General features: G+C 40.8%; 3 protein-coding genes across 5 annotated transcripts; 2 read left to right on the forward strand and 1 right to left on the reverse strand.

Moving 5' to 3' along the window:
* Positions 1-1,666: 1,666 nt before the first annotated feature.
* RalGPS (Ral GEF with PH domain and SH3 binding motif) lies at positions 1,667-11,024 on the forward strand. 3 transcript variants are annotated; one of them, XM_070212938.1, is made up of 7 exons: positions 1,667-1,886; positions 6,151-6,256; positions 6,324-6,655; positions 6,964-7,291; positions 7,352-7,803; positions 8,235-8,438; positions 9,335-11,024. In XM_070212938.1, the coding sequence occupies exons 2-7, from the start codon at positions 6,197-6,199 to the stop codon at positions 9,945-9,947; spliced, it is 1,989 nt and encodes a 662-aa protein (XP_070069039.1). In that variant the 5' UTR covers positions 1,667-1,886; positions 6,151-6,196; the 3' UTR covers positions 9,948-11,024. The 3 variants fall into 3 exon arrangements, with proteins under 3 accessions (XP_070069039.1, XP_070069038.1, XP_070069040.1); XM_070212937.1 differs by having other exon boundaries at positions 1,667-1,875; XM_070212939.1 differs by lacking the exon at positions 1,667-1,886 and adding an exon at positions 2,046-2,064.
* A 152-nt stretch (positions 11,025-11,176) lies between these two features.
* On the forward strand, positions 11,177-11,664 carry LOC108059937 (uncharacterized). Its single transcript, XM_017145432.3, has 2 exons — positions 11,177-11,337; positions 11,416-11,664. The coding sequence occupies exons 1-2, from the start codon at positions 11,213-11,215 to the stop codon at positions 11,627-11,629; spliced, it is 339 nt and encodes a 112-aa protein (XP_017000921.2). The 5' UTR covers positions 11,177-11,212; the 3' UTR covers positions 11,630-11,664.
* Positions 11,659-15,143, reverse strand: LOC108059931 (uncharacterized). The gene is made up of 7 exons (XM_017145418.3): positions 14,960-15,143; positions 13,084-13,389; positions 12,786-12,857; positions 12,638-12,727; positions 12,503-12,580; positions 12,292-12,435; positions 11,659-12,230 (listed from the first exon to the last, which is right to left on the reverse strand). Exons 1-7 carry the CDS (start codon positions 14,981-14,983, stop codon positions 11,850-11,852), a joined length of 1,095 nt encoding a protein of 364 aa, XP_017000907.1. The 5' UTR covers positions 14,984-15,143; the 3' UTR covers positions 11,659-11,849.
* Positions 15,144-22,175: the final 7,032 nt, after the last annotated feature.

Genomic DNA, 22,175 nt, shown 5'->3' on the forward strand with positions numbered 1-22,175 from the left:
TGTGATCCGTGGTGCTTAACTCCGAGCTCGGATTAAATTGATTCATTGGTGGCCCGCCGCATCCTCTGCCACCGCCCCCGACGCCCCTTGCTCTGCCGCCGACCCCCTTAACCACCGTCCATCACCAACACCATCATCATCACCACCACCTCCGATTTTCAACGGATCGGAAGATCTTTTCCCTGTTGAAGACGGCGACATGGACGTTGAAGTCCATGGGGACATCCAACTCCCCATGGACTTCAACGTCCCTTCCGGGAGCGGTGGCACCGATGTCGCCGTCAAAACATTCCAATTTCATTACTACCTCATGAGAAAGACGGAATATTGCCTGAATTGCTTCAAGACGTATAAACCGTCCTCTCCACTTAAAAGCCGATATGTTGGTATGCCGGGCAGAAGAAAATATTGTCTGCCCGAGGATGGATAAAACCCCGGTACCGAATCATAGCTGTTCCAAACTGTTTAACATAAATTTTGATTGGGCGGTACAGAATAGAATGGAAAGAAGAAAAATTTGATCACTTTTCTTGTTGAGGAAATGGCAGACGGTACGACGAAGTGGAGCTGCCCTGGACAAGCTCCACGGCGTCCGCCCAATAAAGACACGTTTTATTACGAGATGAAAATGGGTCCGCGTCAGTGTGAACTCTGTTTCGGTACGACCAGAAATGTGACATATCACAGGAATCGGTGTTTTGCGATGCCTTTCAATCACTTTTGTGATGGCTGCCCGAGGCGGTCCTACGGAAAGCTTCCCGAGCATGAATGCGGGATGTACTCCATGGACATGGAAACGGCGAGTGCTAAGTCGTGTATTCGTGTACTAAACACGATGGTTCCTCACGTGTGAGGGTGTTTGAAGTCACACCGAACGGTTATTCACTCTTGCCTCTGAAAGAGAATGACTACCTTGTTATGGGCCATCATACTTTTCCCTAAATATTGCCCCATGGGGCAGTAGTGCAGGATTTATGCACAATTTATACAACTTCATGCTGAATTTTTGTTTTAAGAGCGCTTTAGATGTTGTTGCTTGAGCCTCACAATGAGATCTAACATGAAAAATAACAGACATCTATCGAAAATAACAGCTGTTAAAGTTATATCGAACATCTATACAAAGTGCCGAAACGATGTTTGATATCGGTATTTTCAAAAATAAAAGGGGGATTCCCTAAACTGTTGAATTGCTGAATTGTTGAAAATTCAACAAAAAATTTCAGCAATTAAGGGAACGACCCAAAATGGTTCCTGTTGAATTTTCAAACAGCTGTTATTTGTTGAACGGTTTTACGGAACTTAACGCATGTAAAATTTGATTTATAATTGCTAGTTACTGTCTAAAAGTGTAACCAAGGTGCAAAGAACCACAAATATGTTTTCTAAGTTGATTTTAAAATAAATAATGCGTACTGGTGATACTAAAATGTTACAGAGTTGTCACGACTTTTAAAAAAAGGTGACAACTCTGGCTTTTCAGCAATTCAACAAAATTTGCTGAAATTTCTGAAAGTTGACTTTGAACAGTTAATTAACAGCTGACCAAAATTCAACAATTCAGCAATTCAACAGTTTAGGGAATCCCCCTAACGATTATTGGCCACACAAACAGCTTAACATATTTTTGGTATATTTTGTACTCTTGGTATTTAGGAAATAATTATTCTGCGGTCATACTGCTGAAGTCGGCGTCGCGCGCGTACTATTTTTTGCTATTCGCTGCTCAATTTTCTGCTCTCGAAGGAATAAACAAACGAAACGGAACCCGTGGAAAAGCCAATAAGTGTAGTGGATAGCAATCAAAGAGCGCGACGTCGCGGCTGTCATTATACGGCAATTAATCGAATTAAAATGCCTCAGTTGGCTATCGAAGTGAGTTGAAGGTACGGGTTACGTGGGGCGGGGTAAAACTATAAATAACAATATGCATTGCTTTTTCGGCTTTGCGTCGCTATCTTTAAGTTTGTCCATTTGTCGCCCAAAATCATCCAAGATCCAAGTGGCAAGTGCAGTTCGCGTTCTTTTTTCGGACTGATTACGAAACTACGCCAGAAGTGGGTGGTGAGTGGGCCATGGGCGGTGGGCTGTGGGCTGTGGGCTGTGGGCGGTACGCTTTGCATACAATGAGCTTAGAACCTCAACGAAAGCAAATTGCGTGAGTGCCTGTGTATCTGTGTTTATGTTCGGCTTCCCATTTTCGCTTTTCGTGTTCAATGCTATCGATTTGTTTCCCCTGCCGGCGGAGCCAATATACATATATGTCTCGGAATGTGAATCATCAGGGGGTGGTGGTCAATAAAGTTCACTTAGCACTTCCTTTCGGCGTTAGATCAGGTGATAAGCGGTTCGATAAGGAGATACTCACAGAGACCCAGCAACGCCTCTCGACATTCAAGTGCCAGCTGCTGTTGGTCTACACAGGGAAAAAAGATTTAGAGGTTCAAAATATATATTGTTTATTGTATTGTAATATTACTATTTAGAAAAATTATTATCTTAACGCTTTCCATAATATTATCAAAAATATTACAAAGTCGGGGTTATTGTGAGGAATAAAATTATATTCTTTTTTTTTCTGATCTGGAAAGATCAAATTAATTAAAAAAGTTTTGTAGAGCTACGTTGCCAAAAAAAATTGATAATAATACATATAATATATGGATTTATATAAATAACAGAACTCAAATTCATGTATTTTTTTCGGTGCAATTGTTTTTTTCCTGGACTTGTCCAACAGGATATGTGCGACAGATGTTTTCGCCTGCGTTACAGAGATGCTGAAATGCTGAATTTCAAGGTTCTCCCCCTCGCTTCCAATTGCCTTTTGTTCATACTATTCCTTGGATTTAAGTACAGCCACTCGAACCAGAAATTGGGTAAGTGGCTCGGTTCTAGGCTCGATTCTCCGACTCGATGGATGCTCACCAAGTGACCCACTTTGGTGGCTTACATGTGGTGTGGATCGCATGTACATATAAGCACCTCATGGAACAAATACAAAACATGAGAATAGGAGATGAAAGAAGAAACCCCAGCTTGGCCTTCCTTCGCAATGTTTTTGTTTTAAGGTACCCTATAAGTGGGTAATATAATTGCGACCCGAAGTTTGCTAGGCTGCGAAGAAAAAATCCCGGGGCCTGTAAATTACATCTGAACAGCATATTTGCCCATTTAACACAGAAATAATCTTCTTTTCCGCTCATTTATCTACCTGTTTTTTTCTGGAAAACAAATCTCTAAATCTAGATGCCATCTGTTTGAAATTATGCACAGAACCTTTATTCTGTTTTGTGTTGTATATACAATTTCGGAATAGCCGGATACAGATGACTATATCATTTGGCTGCCATAAAAAATGTATGTATATCTCGTTTTTATGGCAGTCTGTTTGTTAAGGATGTGTTAAAAAAAAATGTTAGGAAAGGACTAAATTATTTATCACACGTAAATACACAAAGTATCTTCTAGTGAAATCATCCAACATCACTAAAGATCTATAAATTTCGATCTAACTTATTGTTCTCTTTTCATCCTACTATATAGTTAGTTATGACTCCTAGGGTACTTCCGTCTTCGATCTTCAAAGCTGACTTTCCCGCTTTGTTGCTGCTTAGGCACTTTTCCATTTGTAGTTTCTCTCTTGTTTTTAACCAGCGTAATTGCCTGTATTTATTCTGGCATGCATATGTAAGCAAATATGTAGTTAGACGATTGCCTGATAACGCCCCTCGGTTTTCAATGGGAGATTAGCCAAATGTTTTCCCACTCATACAGAGAACCTTAAGTCGAAGGTTGATCGCATTAAATGCTAAATATTTAATTTTAATCGCAACCTTTTGAGGCGGTTATTGAACTTGACGGCAGAAAATGGAAAATGCGAAGATCATTGGCGACAGCCATTCGGCGCTGACCTTGTGTAACGATAATTTCTGTAAATATACTTTTCGCCACATTTTCTGAACGTCGAAGAAAGCTGCTCCAGAGATCTTTAACCCGCCTTTCTAGAACTGAGGGTCAGTGCGAGTCAGCGAAAAGGTTGAATTGCAAATTTTCTTGATGGCCAGTCACTTGTCATCACTGCGAATTCCAGAGCGACCCACAAGAAAACGAATTTATCAATGGAAAACGCCAACACAAAAAGAAACGAGAAAATAGCGCCGAGTTTCTTTGAGATTATGTGGAAATGTTCGGGTATGTATTGTATTTTATTTAAATACAATTGCAGGCCTGATAAACAAAAAACCGAGCAACAGAATCGCGGGGCAAATGTGATTTCCTCGAAGTATACAGCTGTGTTGTTTGTTTTCTTTCAAGAAATTTATGTAAAAACAATAAACACACTGTACTGTTCGGGAGGGGAGTATCTCCAGTGGGCGGCATTTCGCCCCCTCACACATATTTCGCCATATCCCTGACCACGAAAACAACTGTATTCATTCGCCCATCAAAAGTTTACATACTCGCATTAAAGGAGCGCGCTGTCTGGCGCGAATTTATTTACATATGCCATGGATTAAATTGTACCCAGTGGGCAGAACTTTATGTGCCCTCACATGAGGCGAGTTAATTGTTTGGCTTTAATTGCATTTGATTCCTCCATAAAAACGCCGCCCAACCAAAAGGAATTCTAGAAGAAAAATGGCACAAATTGGCGAAGATATGTATATGTACAAGTATATAGATATTTAAAAGAGAGGAGTGATGGAATTGGAATAATTCAGATAGTCAATAAAGTCCATTTGCTCAAAATCTTGGGGCAGTCGTCTGGCATTTTTGGACTATAATATGAGTTTCCTTCTGCCTTGTCTACATCTTGTTTCTGATTTTGTTGTCTTTCCGACAGATTTGTTTTCATTTCATCTATATATCTCGCATATATGTCTTTCGCTGTATATTTTTGTAAATGCGCTGCAATTGAATTGGGTTATGAGATAAATAAAATCCCAACCGAACGATACGGGTTTCGCACGATTAGAATGGAATTTATCTGTCCGAAAACCGAATTAAAACAATAGGTATAATTTTTTACTGATCCCTCCCTCTTCCGTCTTAGGATATTATCTTCTGGGTTTCGCCCACACTGCTCTCGAGATATTTGTGCTGCCATTTCTGAGTCGGATAATTCAATTTTATTCAACGGAAAAGCGGAAAATAATCGATGGAAACCGCAGAAAGAGCCCCAGATCCCAATGACAATGTGTGGACGTCATTGCGTTTGATCAGCTTTTGCTTTTAAATGATTATAACTTAATTGAAATTAATTAGACGGGGTCAGCGCAGTCAGTCTTAGAGGAATTTTATGGATATATGCAGTGGTGGCCATGATATATTGATAGTGGTTAGTTGCTTTTATTCTACATATATAAATACATGCAGTGTTGGAAACTATATGGATAGTGGTTACTGCGTAGTTGTTGTGTTCGGATAAAACCTTCTTTGTGTCTTTCTTCCATTAATCAGTTATAATTATGATGAAATTCGAATTTATCATCAACTGAAACTTAAAATATTTCATCACACCATTTGTTTTCATAATCTACTATTATTATTTTTTCCTTACAAAGATGTGCTAAGACCTTACTTACACTTATTACCTTTTACCCTATATTATAACTAGATGCATAAGGTTTTGAGTTATTTTTCTCCAAAGGGGAAAATGCCGGAAATTAATGAGCTGTTTTAATTTCCTTTTCTATGCCGTTGTTGATGGGTTCATTGAACTGGGTCGAACACCAATTTGGTTTCTGACCGGGTGACTTGTTTTCCAACGAAACTTTCCGCTGACCGTTGCAGCCCGAGACTTTTTATCAGCGGCTTGCACCCCCGAAAAGTCATTTGACCACTCGAGAGCTACCATAAAAGAGCAGGGAATGGTTTCCTCGCACCGCTCGTGACTCACATGGCCCGCTCCATTGGAAATCGAGCAGCGAAGCGTGCCAGAAGCTCCGCTCCGGCTTGCCACTAGTTTTTTCTCTGTTTTTTGTTTTTTAACTTTTTTTTTACTACCGTTCGTGCAACACAAAAGCCACAATGCAGAACTGAGGAAAACAAACTCGGTTTCAGTCAACAAACAGTCTTTGCCCAGTGCGCGGAACACCGAAAGCCAAAACTTTATCACGAAGTTAACTCGAGTCTCGTTCATTGCAGTTTTGAAGTGCTGGTCGAAGTACACAGACAGCCGGAGTTGGCTGCCATGATGCGATACTCGGAAATCTCACGAGACCTGTCCACGGATAATCTGCGCTACTCAGAGGTGACTATACTCGCGCATCTCACTCAAGTTTACACTGATATTGACCTATGATTTCTTGTATTTTCAGTTAAGCAGAAAACCCACCACGGACTATAATGGATATACGGGACAGGCTTTTGCCTCGTCTCAGTTCAAGCAGAGCTCACCTCCTCCTCCGCAGCAACAGCAGCCAACTCGCCCGGGCAAACAACGGAGTCCGAGTGCCAATGGAAATGCCCACACCATGGCTTGTCTACGCAAGGAAAAGACCCAAAAGGAACACCAGATGGAACCGCCCAATATGCAACCGCAGGCCAGCAAAACCCTGAATATAAAGAGCACGCGGCGCAAGAACTCCATCGGTTGTTTAAATAGTTTCTCCTCCTCGCCAGACTCACCGGGCTGCTACTATACAATAGCGTAAGTTTTCGCAATTAAAAAAATATATTCTAGGAACCAAAAATGTTAAGATTTTCGAATTTTAAAAGTACGATTTTTTTGTTAAACTATAAAATTTGTTTCTGTTCAGCCAATCAGATTAATTTGTTAATTAATATATTCATTTTTGTAATATATTTTGTTCATTCAAAGTATCTCACAATGGGCGTTGAGAAATCTTTTCAGTCTTACCTATAATTAAAAGCAATCATACAAGCAAATACCCACATAGATACATTTAAATGCTCTGCTTAGCACACTTCTAATTAAAATTAACTTTTGTTAATTAGAGCTTCGGCAGCACCGCCGTCCAAGTCGCAAAGTTTACCAGCCCACGGCTCCATCAAGCAGTTGGATGCGGTTATCTTGAGCGCGTTACGTGTACCCGCCGATGTGTTGGCCAATCAGATTACACTCCTGGATTTTCCCGTCTTCGCCCAGATCCAGCCGGACGAGCTGAGCAGTTGTGCTTGGACGAAAAAGGACAAACATGTCAATACCCCGAATATTGTGGCATTTACCAAACGATTCAACCACACGAGTTTTTGGACAGTGCAGGAGATATTGAATGCCGAGCAGCCGAAGCAGAGAGCCGAGATAATGACTCACTTTATAAAGGTGAGAAAATTAGCCCACTGTGATTAATTACTTGGTTAAATGTACCGATTTCTTTTGTAGGTGGCCAAAAAGCTCCATGAGCTGAACAATCTGCACTCGCTTTTTGCCATTATTTCGGCCATGCAAAGCGCCAGCATATATCGCCTGACGAAGACATGGGCTTGCCTATCGAAGAAGGATCGCCACTCCTTTGAGCGACTCAGCGATATTTTCAGCGACCAGGACAACTGGGCGAATCTGCGGTCCTACCTCGAGAGCCTGCGCCTGCCCTGCATCCCCTATCTGGGCCTCTTTCTCACCGACCTGATCTACATTGACTTGGCCCATCCGCACAAAGGCGGATTGGAACCAGAACAGCGTCGCAATAAGATGAACAATATATTGCGTGTAATCTCGAACTATCAACAGTCGGACTATAAGCATCTGCAGAAGCATGATGCTACACAGAAGTATCTTACCTCCATAAGATACATAGAGGAGTTGCAGAATATATTCGAGGAGGATCAGTACAAGTAAGGAAAACCTTTTGTTGCATACGTATATGAGAATCGAAAATCAAACGTTGTATTTAATGAGTCTTGCATACCCACTTAAATCGTCATTCAACAGAAAAGGTTATGAGAACAATTTTATTCTTGCTTCTAACAGTCACCCATTGATAGAAATCATCTAATATTCCTTAGTACATTTATTGAAAAAAAACTTTTTGAGTAACTTTTAATTTCTTGTGTGTAAAGCCATTCATTCTCAGTAAAGTTTTTCTTAATATACCGCAGAAAAAACTGTAGGTAACTCGAATATATATGACTCACAGAAATGTTTGATAAAAAGTGATTCAGCTTTTTAAAACATTTAGCTTTTAGTTGCTATAATTATGATTTTCATATCTGAAATATTTATATTATTATTTCTATTATATCATAATGTTTGCCTTACCTTTTAGGCGCTCTCTGAACCTGGAGCCTGCATCGCCCTCTGGACCCAGTTCATCGTCCTGCAGTTCTAAGGAATCCTTCAACGTGGAAGCAGTTACTCCGGCCCTGGGCTGCCTGAATCTCTCGCCGGCCAAAACCATTGGCTCCATGCGCATGGCCAGTGGTACAAAGTTTGTTCCTGGTCATCGCAAGTGTCGCAGTCTGGGCACCAAGTAAGTAAAGAGATCACTCGAAGCAGAAAGCCCCGATTTGACTTTCTTTGTTAACCACTTTTTTGAATCCACAACCTCGAATCACTGCGCATTAATTGGACATATGTACATCGGGTCCTTATTAATCGTTTGAATTTCTGTCTCTCACTTGAACCGTTTTGCTTTTGGCTTATGCTTTCATTTTGTGTGTTCGTTAATTGTCAAACATTTGCAACTGCCGAAAATGAATGAAGATTTCGCAGCAGCAGCTTGCCGCGAAACTTTGCCCAGAAGTGCCAATGCTGCATCGTGATGATTGCGCCGGGCATTGGCACCATCTCCAACAAGCGTTGCAGATGCCGTCGGTGAGTCCAGAACAGAGTCCAGTAGGTAGGATATGTGTAATGCCAGCCTGTAACCGAAATTGACACTCAATTCTGATCGGATGCGCTACTCTCATTTTACATTCGATGTGTTCAGTTTTTGCCTCCTCATTTTTCTTTTCTGCACGGACCCGACTTGAAATTGCTTCGTATGAAATACACCGAAAACACGCCTCACGCTTGCCTCATTTCATTTCGTTTGGACTCGGGAAATTTTCCGATTATTACAATAAGCACACACACTTTCCGAGTACATACAAACATTTAAAAAAAGGTATTGTCGGTGGTTATATAATTGAAGAATTTCTTAATTATTAAAAAATAATTAATATGATTTTTTTGTTGATATGTTTAATTTTTTAAGTTAGAGAAAGTTTCTTAGTCCTTCATATATTATTTGTTGCAATCGACAAAACCTTTCACACAAAACGCAGTTCATTCTTATTTGCCTCGTCGCAATTCCATTTGTTTGAACAGCATGAATGAATTTCCCGCTCAAAATACAGTTCACTAATCCGTGTTGTTCCCTTTCAGCATTTTCGGCAAGATCGCGCCACACAATCACGGCGATGGACATCCACACCACCTGCACCTGGAACTGGATCCCAGCCAAGTGCAGCCTCGCCACCATCTGCTGGATGATTCGGTCTTGGAGCACAGCGACGCCTTGTCCCAAGCGGACCTAACCTCCCTGGAGAGTGCCGAGGGAATTATGTGTGATTTTGGCGGAAGCGATTGCGATTTGATGTCTCCGGAGGCAGCAGCCGCCATGCAGGGATGTGTCCGACGGAAAACGGTCCAGAAGGAGGGAAGGAAGCCAGCGGTGGCCTCCTGGCAGCGGTACTGGCTGCAGATCTGGGCCAACTCGCTGGTGTATTTCCCACCAAAGTCCTTTAAGGGCAGCGAAAGGAGCGACTTTAAAAGGGAACCGTGCAAAGTGTGTCCACTGGATGGATGGTATGCCCATGTCAGCGATAATACCAAGCACAAGAACACCTTTGAGCTGTGCCACCGAACCCTGGGCACCGTCTATCGCTTTCGGACGGACAGTCCCCAGATGACGCACCTCTGGTCGAATGCCATTTGCAAACTGGCCACCATGCGGGTGCCCAAACCTCTGCCCACCAATCTAATGTCCTTCGAATGAGCTGGGCCCTTAGAAATCACAGGAACTCGAATATATTGTACTCATCGTAGCATAGTATACCTAGTTTAGTTAGCTTTATCCCTTGAAACGTGCACAGCCAAAAAAAACACCCCCACCAAACCACTCACTCACTCCCTGGAACGAGGCAACCACAGAACATTCCCACAACCACAACGAACGAACAAATTGCAGCCTGCATCTAGATGAATCGATTTCAAAATGGTATTTCAAAAGACTGACACCGAAGGAGAACACGAAGATAAAGTAGAGGAGGAGCAGTACCAGAAAAGTAGCCACACAATCGCAAAGCAACAGACTAATCCGACAACGCAGGGGAATTAAAGTCCCAAATATGTAACGGCCCTGTTCTCAAAGTTGAATTTTATTTCAATTTGCGGAAACGGAATTGAGAAAATATCACGTCATTGAATAAACATTGTTTTCAATGACCCAGAACTTAAAAATTCGTTTAAAGTTCTTTAATTTTGAAGTTCTTCAACCATTTTAATTCCGAATTCGCTTAACTTTGTAACAGGGCTGTCTCTTTGTTAATGTGCTGTCCTTGCTGTATTTTGTATTTGTAAAATTTAATATTAAGTAAATTACTTGGACATTTACTCAACTTAATTTCGCGCTAATCGTGCCATATTAGTTCTAAATTTGTGTTCAACGATTGTTGGCCAGCAAACGAATCCGAATTCGATTTGCCCAACTCCTAACTTTGTAACAAAGAATCAAAAATCAAACGAACTTTCTACCCGTAACTGAGGGCTTTAATATTGTATCGCTACCACTATCATGATCGACATCCGTTAATCTGTATATCTGCCTTAAGTTGATGCACTATTCATACTCACATAGAGCTAAAAATACATAAATACGTATCCCACAAATTGTATGCGTGAATTGTAGGAAAGGAAAGTAATGTTAGTGTTTCTGTTTTTTTCTTTCTGTCGCGACGGCCTAATGAATTGTAACTCCTAAGCTTTGTCACACATACAGATTATCATTTGCAGCGTTTTTACAGTAGTTTAAGAAAGAAATGCAACAAAAACAAAATAAACCACAAAAGGAAAGAAAGAAATGTGTGTTATATAAGGCATCTAGGGTTATTTACAAGCAAATCAGATCGTGCAAAGTGCGGGAATTTGCAATTCATTTGCACAGTCGCACTGAATCACAATTAGGGAGCTCGGCTTGCCGTCAAACGGGAGGGCTTTAAAACGTGAAGATCGGTTAATGGCGCCGCCAGTCGATTGCGAAACATGAAAGCGGCGAAAAGTGGCGACAGGATGGCGTATCCATGGATTAAACTGAAACCCCTGCTGATGCTGGCAGCATTAATGTTCATTTTCTTCAGCTGCTGTCTAGCGGGAAAGACGACCACCATGTGAGAGGATTACGCAACTATCCAGCCACTAGACCACTTTCACTAATCCATCCTCCTTTCTCCCTTTCCAAAACCCAGCGTCAGCCACACAGACACCCTGGATCCGCAGGCCGACGGCTTCTGGGCCAACAAGACCACTTGGAACGCGCGGTGGGTGAAGTACTGGCGGGCCAAGAAGATCTACGAGCCGGTGTGGAAGAAGGTCTGGACACCGACCATCCACAACGAGTGGGTGCCCCTGCCCAACGCCCCCAACGAGTGGGAGGCGGAGAAGGGCCATTCGTACAAATGACGCAGAGACTGACTCGTAGGCTAAGAGTATTTATTTTGTAGTTATTTATCTTTTATTTCGTATTCACTGGTAATTAAAGTCTAGAGATAATTTAAAGTGGCGCCAAGGCAAATGGAAGTGGAATGGATGGCCTTACGAGCTAGCGACTGGTTTACTACTATTTACAAGGAGCTTGGAACCGGGCGTTGTGATGCAACCGTTTCGGTGATGCAATGGCCCCCTACGCGCCGGGAAACTTGAATGACTGCGAGGTGGCTGCCACCGAGGCGGCGGGAGCAGCGACGGGGGATTTGGCCGTCTCCAGGGACTTGGCTTGGAAGTCGGCGCTGGCCACTGGCTGCAGCAGAGTTGGCTTGCCGGCGGCGTTGGTGTCATCTCGTTTCCACACCACCTTATCCTTGCCATCGGCCGACTTGGTGGCCGTCACGCCCGTGTCCTTGCGATCCCAATCGAAGCCGTGCTCGTGATGATGGTCGTGGTGGTGATCGGGCGAGGGGAACCACTCGGAAATGACCACTGGCTTCCAGATCTTCTTCCAGCCGGGAACCCAGATCTCCTTCCAGCCGGGCACCCAAATCTGCTTCCATGCCTCCTTCCATTCCTAAAAGAAAGTTATTCGAAATTTAGTTTTTGTATAGGCATGGAGATCAGATTAAACTTACCAATTTGTCAGTCCAGATTTCCTTCTTGGCTGGCTTCCAGTACTGCTTCCATCCCTCCTTCCATTCCAGCTTCTTCTCGGGCACCCAGATTTGCTTCTTGGCCGGCTTCCAGATCTTCTTCCAGTGCGACTTCCAGACCACTTTCTATAAGTTTTAAAATATAAAGTGTTTAGAAGGCATGGAGTTATTATAATGATTTTGCATAACTAACCTTCTTCCACAAATCGTGGCTGGTGTACTCCCAGCCCTCGTGATCCTTGCCCAGATATTTCTCTCCGGGAATGCCAACCTATAAATCAAAAAGGATTTGAAACACATGCACTAAAACCATAAGCAAGATTTATACCTTGACTAATTCTGGTGTCCAAATCTGCTTGTAATCGGGTACTTGAATGTCCTTCCAGGCGGGCACTAAAATCTCTTTCCAGTGGGGAACCTAAATTGATTATGAAAAGTTTGAGTACACTCCCATTAATGGTAACTAGAAAACCTACCCAAATTTGCTTCCAAGCGGGAACCTGAATCTCCTTCCAGCCGGGTACTTTTACCCAATGAGGCTTCCAGATCTGTGATGAAAGATAGCAGGTTAATATATGTAGTTTCATGTTTTTAATAAATTAAAAAAACCTAACTTAATTATAATAGTTTGAAATCAAGTACAAAGATTTTTAAATATTTTAATGACAATTAATATTTATTATTAGGTAATTTCTTCGAGTAATCACAGTATAAATATATATATATATTTTCCCATTAAAACTTTCACTGTTTTATAGTTTCCCTTTTATTTACCTTCTTCCACGACGGATTCCAGATTTGTTTCTTAGCCGGATTCCAGATCTTCTTCCATCCCTCCTTCCAGGTGACCTTCTTCTTCCAGTACCCGGGGTCATGGTGCTCGTGATGGTGTTCGTGATGTTCGACAATGTGCTCGTGGTGATGGTCGTGGATCAGGGCATCGCCCAGTCCCAATCCCAGATCGATCCTCTGCTGGGCAACACTTTTGCTGTCCACCTGGGAAGCGGCAGGCTGCTGATCCACCACAGCCTTGGATTGACTGCCTCCGATGGCCAAACAGAGCACACCGAGCAGACCCAACTGGAACAAAAAGTGGGGAGTTGTAGTTACCATCCAAACATCCAAAAGATACAAATCAAAAGACTGAGACAGCAAGCTCGGGCATGAAGAAAGCTTGTACAAATTGAATTCGCAACGATCATGTTAATGAATTCCATATTCTCCAAAGAAAGGTGAGTGACTGAAAACAAGTTTTAAGTGGGTCACAGTCTGGCATTGTTTCGGGGGACCGACAGAGAAATGTTGCATAATCCGCTGTTGTTTATAATTTCATACAATGCCTGACCTGGGTCAAGAGAGCTAGTTGATGACAAATTATGCCAGGCCAAAGCCCTTTCGGGTCTGGCCCCTCTTTATTTGGTCAATTTGTTTTATTATGTAAATAGGTTTTCGTATTGTTAAGATAAATATGGATCTGCTGGATAAATGACGCAAGTCAGCTCTGCATTTGGAGAATCCAACAAGGTCAGAGGAACGCCTTCGTGATTTCGCAAAATTAGCCCGATTTGTGAGTACAATTTCAAAAGCCCACAACCTAATCCCAATCAATTTGCGCATAAATGTCAACGAGGCCCGGCCGATTATGAAATGGAAATTAGCGCCAGCAAAAATTATCTCATCGGATAGTGCTAATTGTAGCAGATCGATCGGATCGTGTCAGCTTCCTCACTTTGGGTGGGCAGTGAAAGCTACGCAGACTGGTTTCGCCTGCAGTTGGATCATCGGTCGTGAGGGAAAAGAGCTGGCGACTCCGCACTGCACCCCACGGACATATGGATATTTCCCCCGGTCGCTAATGAAACGATCGCGATTTTAATTGTTGACAATGCGGCGCAAGTCGGAAGGGAATCGGCGGGCAGTCATGGGGCCCATAAAACTAATGAAAAATGCATGGATCGTGCTGTTGACAAACGCAGACCGACAGGAAGAAAGTGATTTTCCTGCTTAGGTGTATATTTCCTTAAATAAAATATTTAAAATATGTTTGCTAAAAACAAGCCAAAAACTGATAAAACGCGCTAACAAAAAAATAAAAAATTATTAAGTGAATTTTAAGGTTTAGCAATTTTTGCAATATAGTCCAAAGTTGCTAATTTAATATTCGGTAACTGAATCTTTCGGCCGAAATTTAGAAAAGTATTTTTGTTTCCTAAGTTTTTGATCTATTTTTAAAGACCTATTTTCTTATTAATAGTATTAATTAAAAAAAAAATCAATTTGATTCTCCTATGTTTTCTTGTATTATACATCTTAGTTATATATCTTATAGTTATCAAATATGTAATCTTCTGTCATATTTTAATAATAAATACCTGCTTTATGATTACTTAATAATTCCAAAAGAAATAACCAAATCACCTTGCGAACTCAAGGTATTGCAATTTTCTCAGAGAAATTCACTGAAGCGTACATCCCCTAAATGTATTGCTACACCAACTTTGCAAGCCTATGCAAATATAACCAAATAATTTCCAACTTTGGGCTGAGTACACCATTAGTTCCACTTGTGCAGCCGCAACCCCAATTCGATGTCAATTTCCATTTCGCGACACTTTTTCACACTTTTCAAAAGTTTTTTTCTTGTAATTACCACAAAATGCCGCTGGATCCTCATGGCTCCCGATTACAGCTGGTGAAACGCTTAATTTAAGGCACTATCTGAATATGCACTGTTTGGCGGTCTCTTTGAAATATATCACTTTGAGCCACTTGGGGATGGGCTGTTACCACCACTTTGGCCACTTTCGTGGAATCGACTGTCGAGCTGAAGATCGGGCACCTACGGTTAAATACACACCGCGCAGGTGCAGCCGGCGAAATGAGAGTGATACTTCTCCGTCTCCAGCTCTCTTTCTGTCTCCAGTGAAAATGAGAGTTAAGACCCAGCCAGACCTTGAATTTTGATAACGGTTTCGTGTGTAAACAATGACGAAGCTTTTGCTCGCAAAGCTTCGAGCCGGCTTGCCTCTTTAGCTCTCTGCCCAAACCGCTCTTTCTCCATGCGGCCCACTCTTTTGGCCATTTTCAATACCTGGAGACGTGACTTGGTCTGCAGGCTGCTCCAAATGTTGTAATCGCCCCAAAAGCTTATGGCCATAAATGCCATAAATCCCGATAAAGAAAAAAGTTCAAAATCAACGACTACATTTGGGCAATGCAAATTAATAGCACGCAATGGAAAATCAACGAAACAAACAAACCAAAAAATTAAGTCCAAGCCTATTGCGTTTGTCTTCGGTTTTTTGTGATTATTGTTTTTTGGGAATTCTTATTGTTCAATCGCCCAGAAATCGAAGGTCGTCACGTCTCCGTTTTGATATGCCCAGTGGTGTCGCATTAATTAGATGGTTTTTAATGTAATTTATTGTCCATCGCGGTCCCAACTCGGTTAAGGGCAATGCTCGTGGACGTGTCTATGGCTTAGATCCCCATAAAACCGTTGCATTTTTGCATGTGCAGGCCAGCTATGTGGTAACACTTTAAACTTTAAATACAACAGCAATAATTTTTCATTTCATTTTCCGTTTCATTTCCTGCCACATTTTCAATGGGATCCGCAAAAGCAAGACATGCGGAATACCGCTCTTTAAATGGTTCGATTCATTTGGCCAAAAGCAAGTTAATTGCATGTTGATTTAATTTCGAATGAATGAGCAGCGGATAGCTCACCTGTTGGCCAGCTTATGGAGTTCCAGGTGCGTGCATGTACCTGGTCTGGTTCCGTTTCACTTAGTGGGAAGTAATCAGTTGCATAACCCGTGTGGCTCTATGAGTAGCAACGTTAACCACAATTCATCTCTCAGAGTTCTCCACTCGCCAGGACTTTCACCTCGGCCTTTCTCCCTTAATAGCTGTCCATCATTTTCCGCCATTGACAGCTAGTTCCACCCTCCGTACAAGGAAGTGCCAAACATGATTCACACACCAGCAGCCAAAATGCAATCATATTAATATTCATCAATTTCAGATACACATAGAGGGGCCTGTGTGTCCCCTTTCAGGAAGTGGAGCCACAAAACTGGACTGAAATGCGTAACAACTTGCCCATGGCCATGCGTTCGGTTTAGACCAAGTCCTCCGCCTCCTCATCGCCACTGCAAACTCTATCCACAAACTCCAGACGGTGTTGAACCACTTTTACTTTGGCTAACAGCGTGATGTGGAGTTTTATTTATTTATTTATGCCTTTCATGATTATTCATCTTATCGTCGGCGGTAATCGGTCAATATATGCGGAGCTATAAGGGTATGTTGTTGTTATTTACACGGGGAAAAACGAAGGACCATTTGTAAATTGGGAAATTTAATTTTCAACAGTTTTGATAAAAATGTATAATTATGTCGATGTGTTTCCCTTTATCAATCTATCAATTTAAAGGAAAAACAAAATTATACCTGCAGATCTTATCAAATAAATACTTTAATAAGGTTCGAATATTTTTTTATTTTTTATTAAATTATTTTTTTAAAATATTTTAACAATTTAAGACATTTCTCGCCGTGCCCCGCCATCTGCAATTGTTTCCGGCATGAAAATTAGAGCAACATTTGGCATGCATTTCCTACCTCTGGCGGCGCTGCGTTGGCTGATTTGAATTGCCAAAACGATTGCCAAGCGATCGCAGATTGTCAGCCTGCCTCGGAATGGAATGGGAGTGGGTGTGGGCTGCATAACTCTGCCAGCCCCCAAGAGGAGAAGGGGCGTGGCTGCCGCCCACACTGTCACATTGGCCAGGCAATCACACTTGATCGCACACATGCCAATGAACTGACACCTTTTTTTTATTGTGGTCCTTTTACTTCCGATTGAGTTCGGCTTCCTGCTTGTCCACCGAAAAATAAGCAAATGCCGCCAAGGAAGCTGGACGAACTGCTTTGACAAAATGCGTGTGCATTGCCAAGAGTCGAGATGTCGAGGTTGTCACCGCTCTTGTTACTGGCCATATATGGCGAATTTGGTACGCCAGTTTGGGCGCCTCAATCGAAAACGGTTTCCCACTTGCTACAGTTTCCGCAAAGCCTGTGGTTAGGTAAAATGCAGTTCTGGGATATCAAAAACCCATTTGATAGGGTATTTTTTTCTGAAGGTCACCTGCAATGTGTTGACACCGATTCGGGGAAAACAAAAGACTTAAGGCACGAACCTCTCATGCAACGTATGTCCATAACAAAGTAACTGCATGAGTTATGTCTTTATTATAGCGCAGTGCCATTGGCGGCGCTGCGATGTGTCATTTGCATACATAAGCAGTCGATTGGCTATTAGTTTGGTCGGCATTTCAATTCAGCGATCGCATAATGAGACGCCCTGGCGCCTTGGGTCACTTGGACAGAAACGACTTGCGGAAATGCAGGCAATGAAACTGGTTCAAACTTCGAGTTCACTGACCCAACGGAAAGAAAAAGTAAACATAAACATGGTGTGGATATCATTCCAACAACTCCACTTAGCAATAAAATTCAATATATAGGAAACTGTGTCAGATATGTTACTAAACCCAAATTTAATTAAATAATAGGTACTTGATGGCTAACATTTTTCTGTTTTAAACAGGAAAATGCTTTAAGAAGTAAAGTAACTTTATTTTACCTCCACTGAAAAAACGGTCATATATACTTAATGAAATTAACGATAAAAATTTTAAATGAACTGCGATTTTTAAATTTATTATATGCAAATTTTCAATTTAAGTTAATAAAATAAGCAAAGGATAAAAAACAATGCGAAAAATGTTTAAATAAAATATTGCGAATATGTGGGAACATGTTTTAGGCTAGGAAATATTTTTAGGAACCCCCGCTCGACAAAACAAACCACCGATGATTGCGACTAGTTGCCGGATTAGCTGCTAACTATCTGGATCAACGGAGATGGCGAGTGCCAGTAGCTGATTTACTTCACTCGGTCAGCTGCAGTCACGCTTGCCAATTGACTGGGACATGCAAACGACTGGCCAACGCTGATTGCATAATTGTACAACTTTCTGGCGTTGGCGGTGGCGTTACAGACGGCGGTGCTCAAAACTCCGAACACCACATGTGCCAATCAATTTTGTTTCCGTTCATCTGGCCAGCTTTCCAGTTTTTCACCTGGCGATATATGAAAATTCACTTGCCAGTTGGAGGGTTCAAGGAGGCGTCTAGCTCCGGAAAATCCGGTTGAGCTTTCTTTGTTGCGTCACAGGGTTCCATCTATCAATCAATCACAAGAAAATAGAGTAGCAAAAAAAAGATGATCAATAAGAGATGAAAAAAGGTTTAATTTCACATATACCACCTAGAATTAAGAAAAATTGTGGATCTGGGCTACTAAAGGTTTTCTCACTATTAAGCCGCAAAAAGTGCCTAAAATCGAAAATTTGGAACTTTGACCACGGATTTCTAAAAACTTCGACGTGATGGAAAGTTTCCAAGTATAAGGTAGTAATCTACAGCTAAAATTCTTTCAGGTTTTGTAGCGTTTATTCTTGGGCCAAGAAAAAGTCTTGATTTTGTCGACCTGTGTTATAGGCGAACGGATAAATTATTTAAAACAATGGTAACTACACACACTCAGAAAATGAATCGCCCTGAATTTTAGAAAATCGCCTATGGATTTGCTTCACTGGCGATTTTTTTCTTTAAAATAAAAAAATTTTCTACTGGTAAAGAAAATTTTCTTCCAATTAATCAAAATTCATTAAATTCAAGAAATATTCCAGAAATATAGAAAAAAATCGCCAGTAAAGCAAATCCATAGGCGATTTTCTAAAATTTTTTTTTGAGTGCAGAGAAAAAAAAGACCAAAACTAGTTATCATTAGGGTATTTTTTCATATCAATTTTGGTCCCATCTGTGTTCATTAGGGCGGTCCAAAATATGAAATTCTATTCTCTATTATCAGAATATGTGGCCATTGGTTGTATACAGAGGCTTTTATCTAATATTTGAAAAAAAGCATTCTCTAGGGCAAAACCAAATATAATTATATTATTCAAATTTTTAAATTGTGACGCCATCCATTCTTCCTACTGGTGTGGCATACTTCCGTCTTTTAATTTCTATCTGGCAAGGCCTCTGAAGGGCGAAGGTGCCGTCATATTGACGAATGTTTTTTCTCCCAGCGAAAATTCACAGTCTACATGGCGAATGACATTTTACATCAATTTTACAACTTAGTTTCAAGCGTCTTGTGTATCTAAGACGGAAACCAAATGTACACTTTCAAAATCTCAATGATATACGTATGCAGTAGGGTGGGACGATTTGAAAGGTGCTAAGAAAAGTGAGAAATATTTTATATTTAATGTAATTGGATCAATATTGCCGAAAATTATTGGTCGAAAGAATACCGGGACTAATACCTATAAAAAGAGCAATCCGGTCTTAAAAAAAAAATTTAAAAAAAAATTTTTTTTTGTAGATTAACATCTTAGGCTCAGATGACACATTTAATTTTTAGCGTCAATTTATTGTGACAATTTTTCATTTGTGTGAGTTTAAAGAAGTGCAAGCGGGTCTGGATTAATATGATATCGCGCCTTTATTACACCCGTTTACAAAAAAAAAATCTATGAAATATACCATGAATAAAACCTTTGTTTTCCGGTAAGGTACGTCTTCATGATTAAGAAAATGGCACTTAAAATTTTTTTTATGGATAACATTTTTTTAGTGTAAAAAACCTTTTTGACACTTTTTTAATTTCTAACTTGAGTTGTGGTTTCAACCATAAATGACTCATTTTACAGGTAATAGAATGCCCTCCAACTTTCTGATACACTGCATTGAGCTCTATTCATTAGTTTAGAAGCTACACTTTGGCAAAGTTGTAAAAGTGAGAAAAAATTCACAAATGCATCGTTAAAAATACACGCCCAAAAACCGAAGCCAAAAAAGCTAAAATTTATTTCCTATTACTTTCCCATTAATTTTACGATCGTTCCTATGGCAGCTATATGATATAGTCGTCCGATTTTTTAAATATTTTATTCGAAATTCGGAAATATTTAACAAATAATATCCTCAAGAGTAGAAGGTAATATTTCAAAAAACACCAAAGCTAGAATTTTTTTAACGTTTCCTTCCTATGGGAGCTATAAGATATAGTTGCCCGATCCGGTTGGTTCCGACTTATATACTACCTGCAATAGAAAGAAGACTTTTGGGAAAGTTTCATCGCGATAGCTTTAAAACTGAGAGACTAGTTTGCGTAGAAACGGACGGACAGACGGACGGACAGACGGACATGGCTAGATCGACTCGTCTAGCGATGCTGATCAAGAATATATATACTTTATGGGGTCGGAAACGTCTCCTTCATAATACCCTCTGCAAGGGTATAAAAAGCTAAAATTTATTTTTGTGTAACTTTCCCATTAATTTTCCGATCGTTCCTATGGCAGCTATATGATATAGTCGTCCGATTTTTGAAATATTTTATTCGAAATTCTGAAATATTTAAAAAATATTATTTCCAAGAGTAGAAGGTTTTATTTCAAAAACAAGAGAGAACGCTATAGTCGGGTGCCCCGACTATCAGATACCCGTTACTCAGCTATAGGAAGTGCGAAGGAGATGGAGATAAATCCGCCGTAACTTTTTAACGAATGGTCCGATTTAAAAAATTTCTTCTACATTTCGATAGGTATTGATAAACACCATAAAACTGCATTTTTACTTTTCCGAAATATTGAAATTTTTAAAATCGTATATAAGCGATTGTGGGCGTTAGAGGGGGCGTGGCACCCTTTTGAAACAAACTTGCGCTGCGTAGGAACTCCTGGAATCTGCATGCAAAATGTCAATCTTCTAGCTTTTATAGTTTCCGAGATCTCAGCGTTCATACAGACAGACAGACGGACAGACGGACAGACGGACAGACAGACGGACAGACGGACAGACGGACAGACGGACATGGCTAGATCGACTCGGCTAGTGATCCTGATCAAGAATATATATAGTTTATAGGGTCGGAAACGCATCCTTCTACCTGTTACATACTTTTGCACGAATCTAGTATACCCTTTTACTCTACGAGTAACGGGTATAATCACCGAAGCTAGAATTTTTTTAACGTTTCCTTTCTATGGGAGCTATAAGATATAGTTATCCGATCCGGTTGGTTCCGGCTTATATACTACCTGCAATAGAAACAAGACTTTTGGGAAAGTTTCATCGCGATAGCTTTAAAACTGAGAGACTAGTTTGCGTAGAAACGGACGGACAGGCGGACGGACAGACGGACATGGCTAGATCGACTCGTCTAGTGATGCTGATCAAGAATATATATACTTTATGGGGTCGGAAACGTCTTCTTCACTGCGTTGCAAACTTCTGACTGAAATCATAATACCCTCTGCAAGGGTATAAAAAGACGTTTTTTACACTTAAAAAAAAATTGTATCCATACAAAAAATTTTAAGTGCCATTTTCTTAATCAGGAAGACGTACCTTACCGGAAAACAAAGGTTTCATTCTTGGTATATTTCATCGATTTTTTTTTGTAAACTGGTGTTATTGGTGTTAGTGGTAAAGCAGCCAAAAATATTTGATTCTTTCTCGCGCTCGTTTAAAGTCCCATTAAAGAAAAATTGCTACAATAAATTGACGTTAAAAATTGAATGTGTCATCTGAGCCTTAGGATTATACAAAAAAAGTTTCAAGTCAATCGGACAAAAACTTTAGAAGTTATGCTGAAACTAGTACCCTAACCTCTAAGACTTTAGGTACGTAAGTGCATTTTTAATTGTGTTTTTTTTCGAAACCACGTTTTGAAAATCCGTGGTCATCGGCATTTCTAAACGGCTCAACCGATCGTTTTCAAA

The sequence above is a fragment of the Drosophila takahashii genome, chromosome 2R (assembly GCF_030179915.1).
Source record: "Drosophila takahashii strain IR98-3 E-12201 chromosome 2R, DtakHiC1v2, whole genome shotgun sequence".
In the NCBI taxonomy this organism is placed as follows: domain Eukaryota; kingdom Metazoa; phylum Arthropoda; class Insecta; order Diptera; family Drosophilidae; genus Drosophila; species Drosophila takahashii.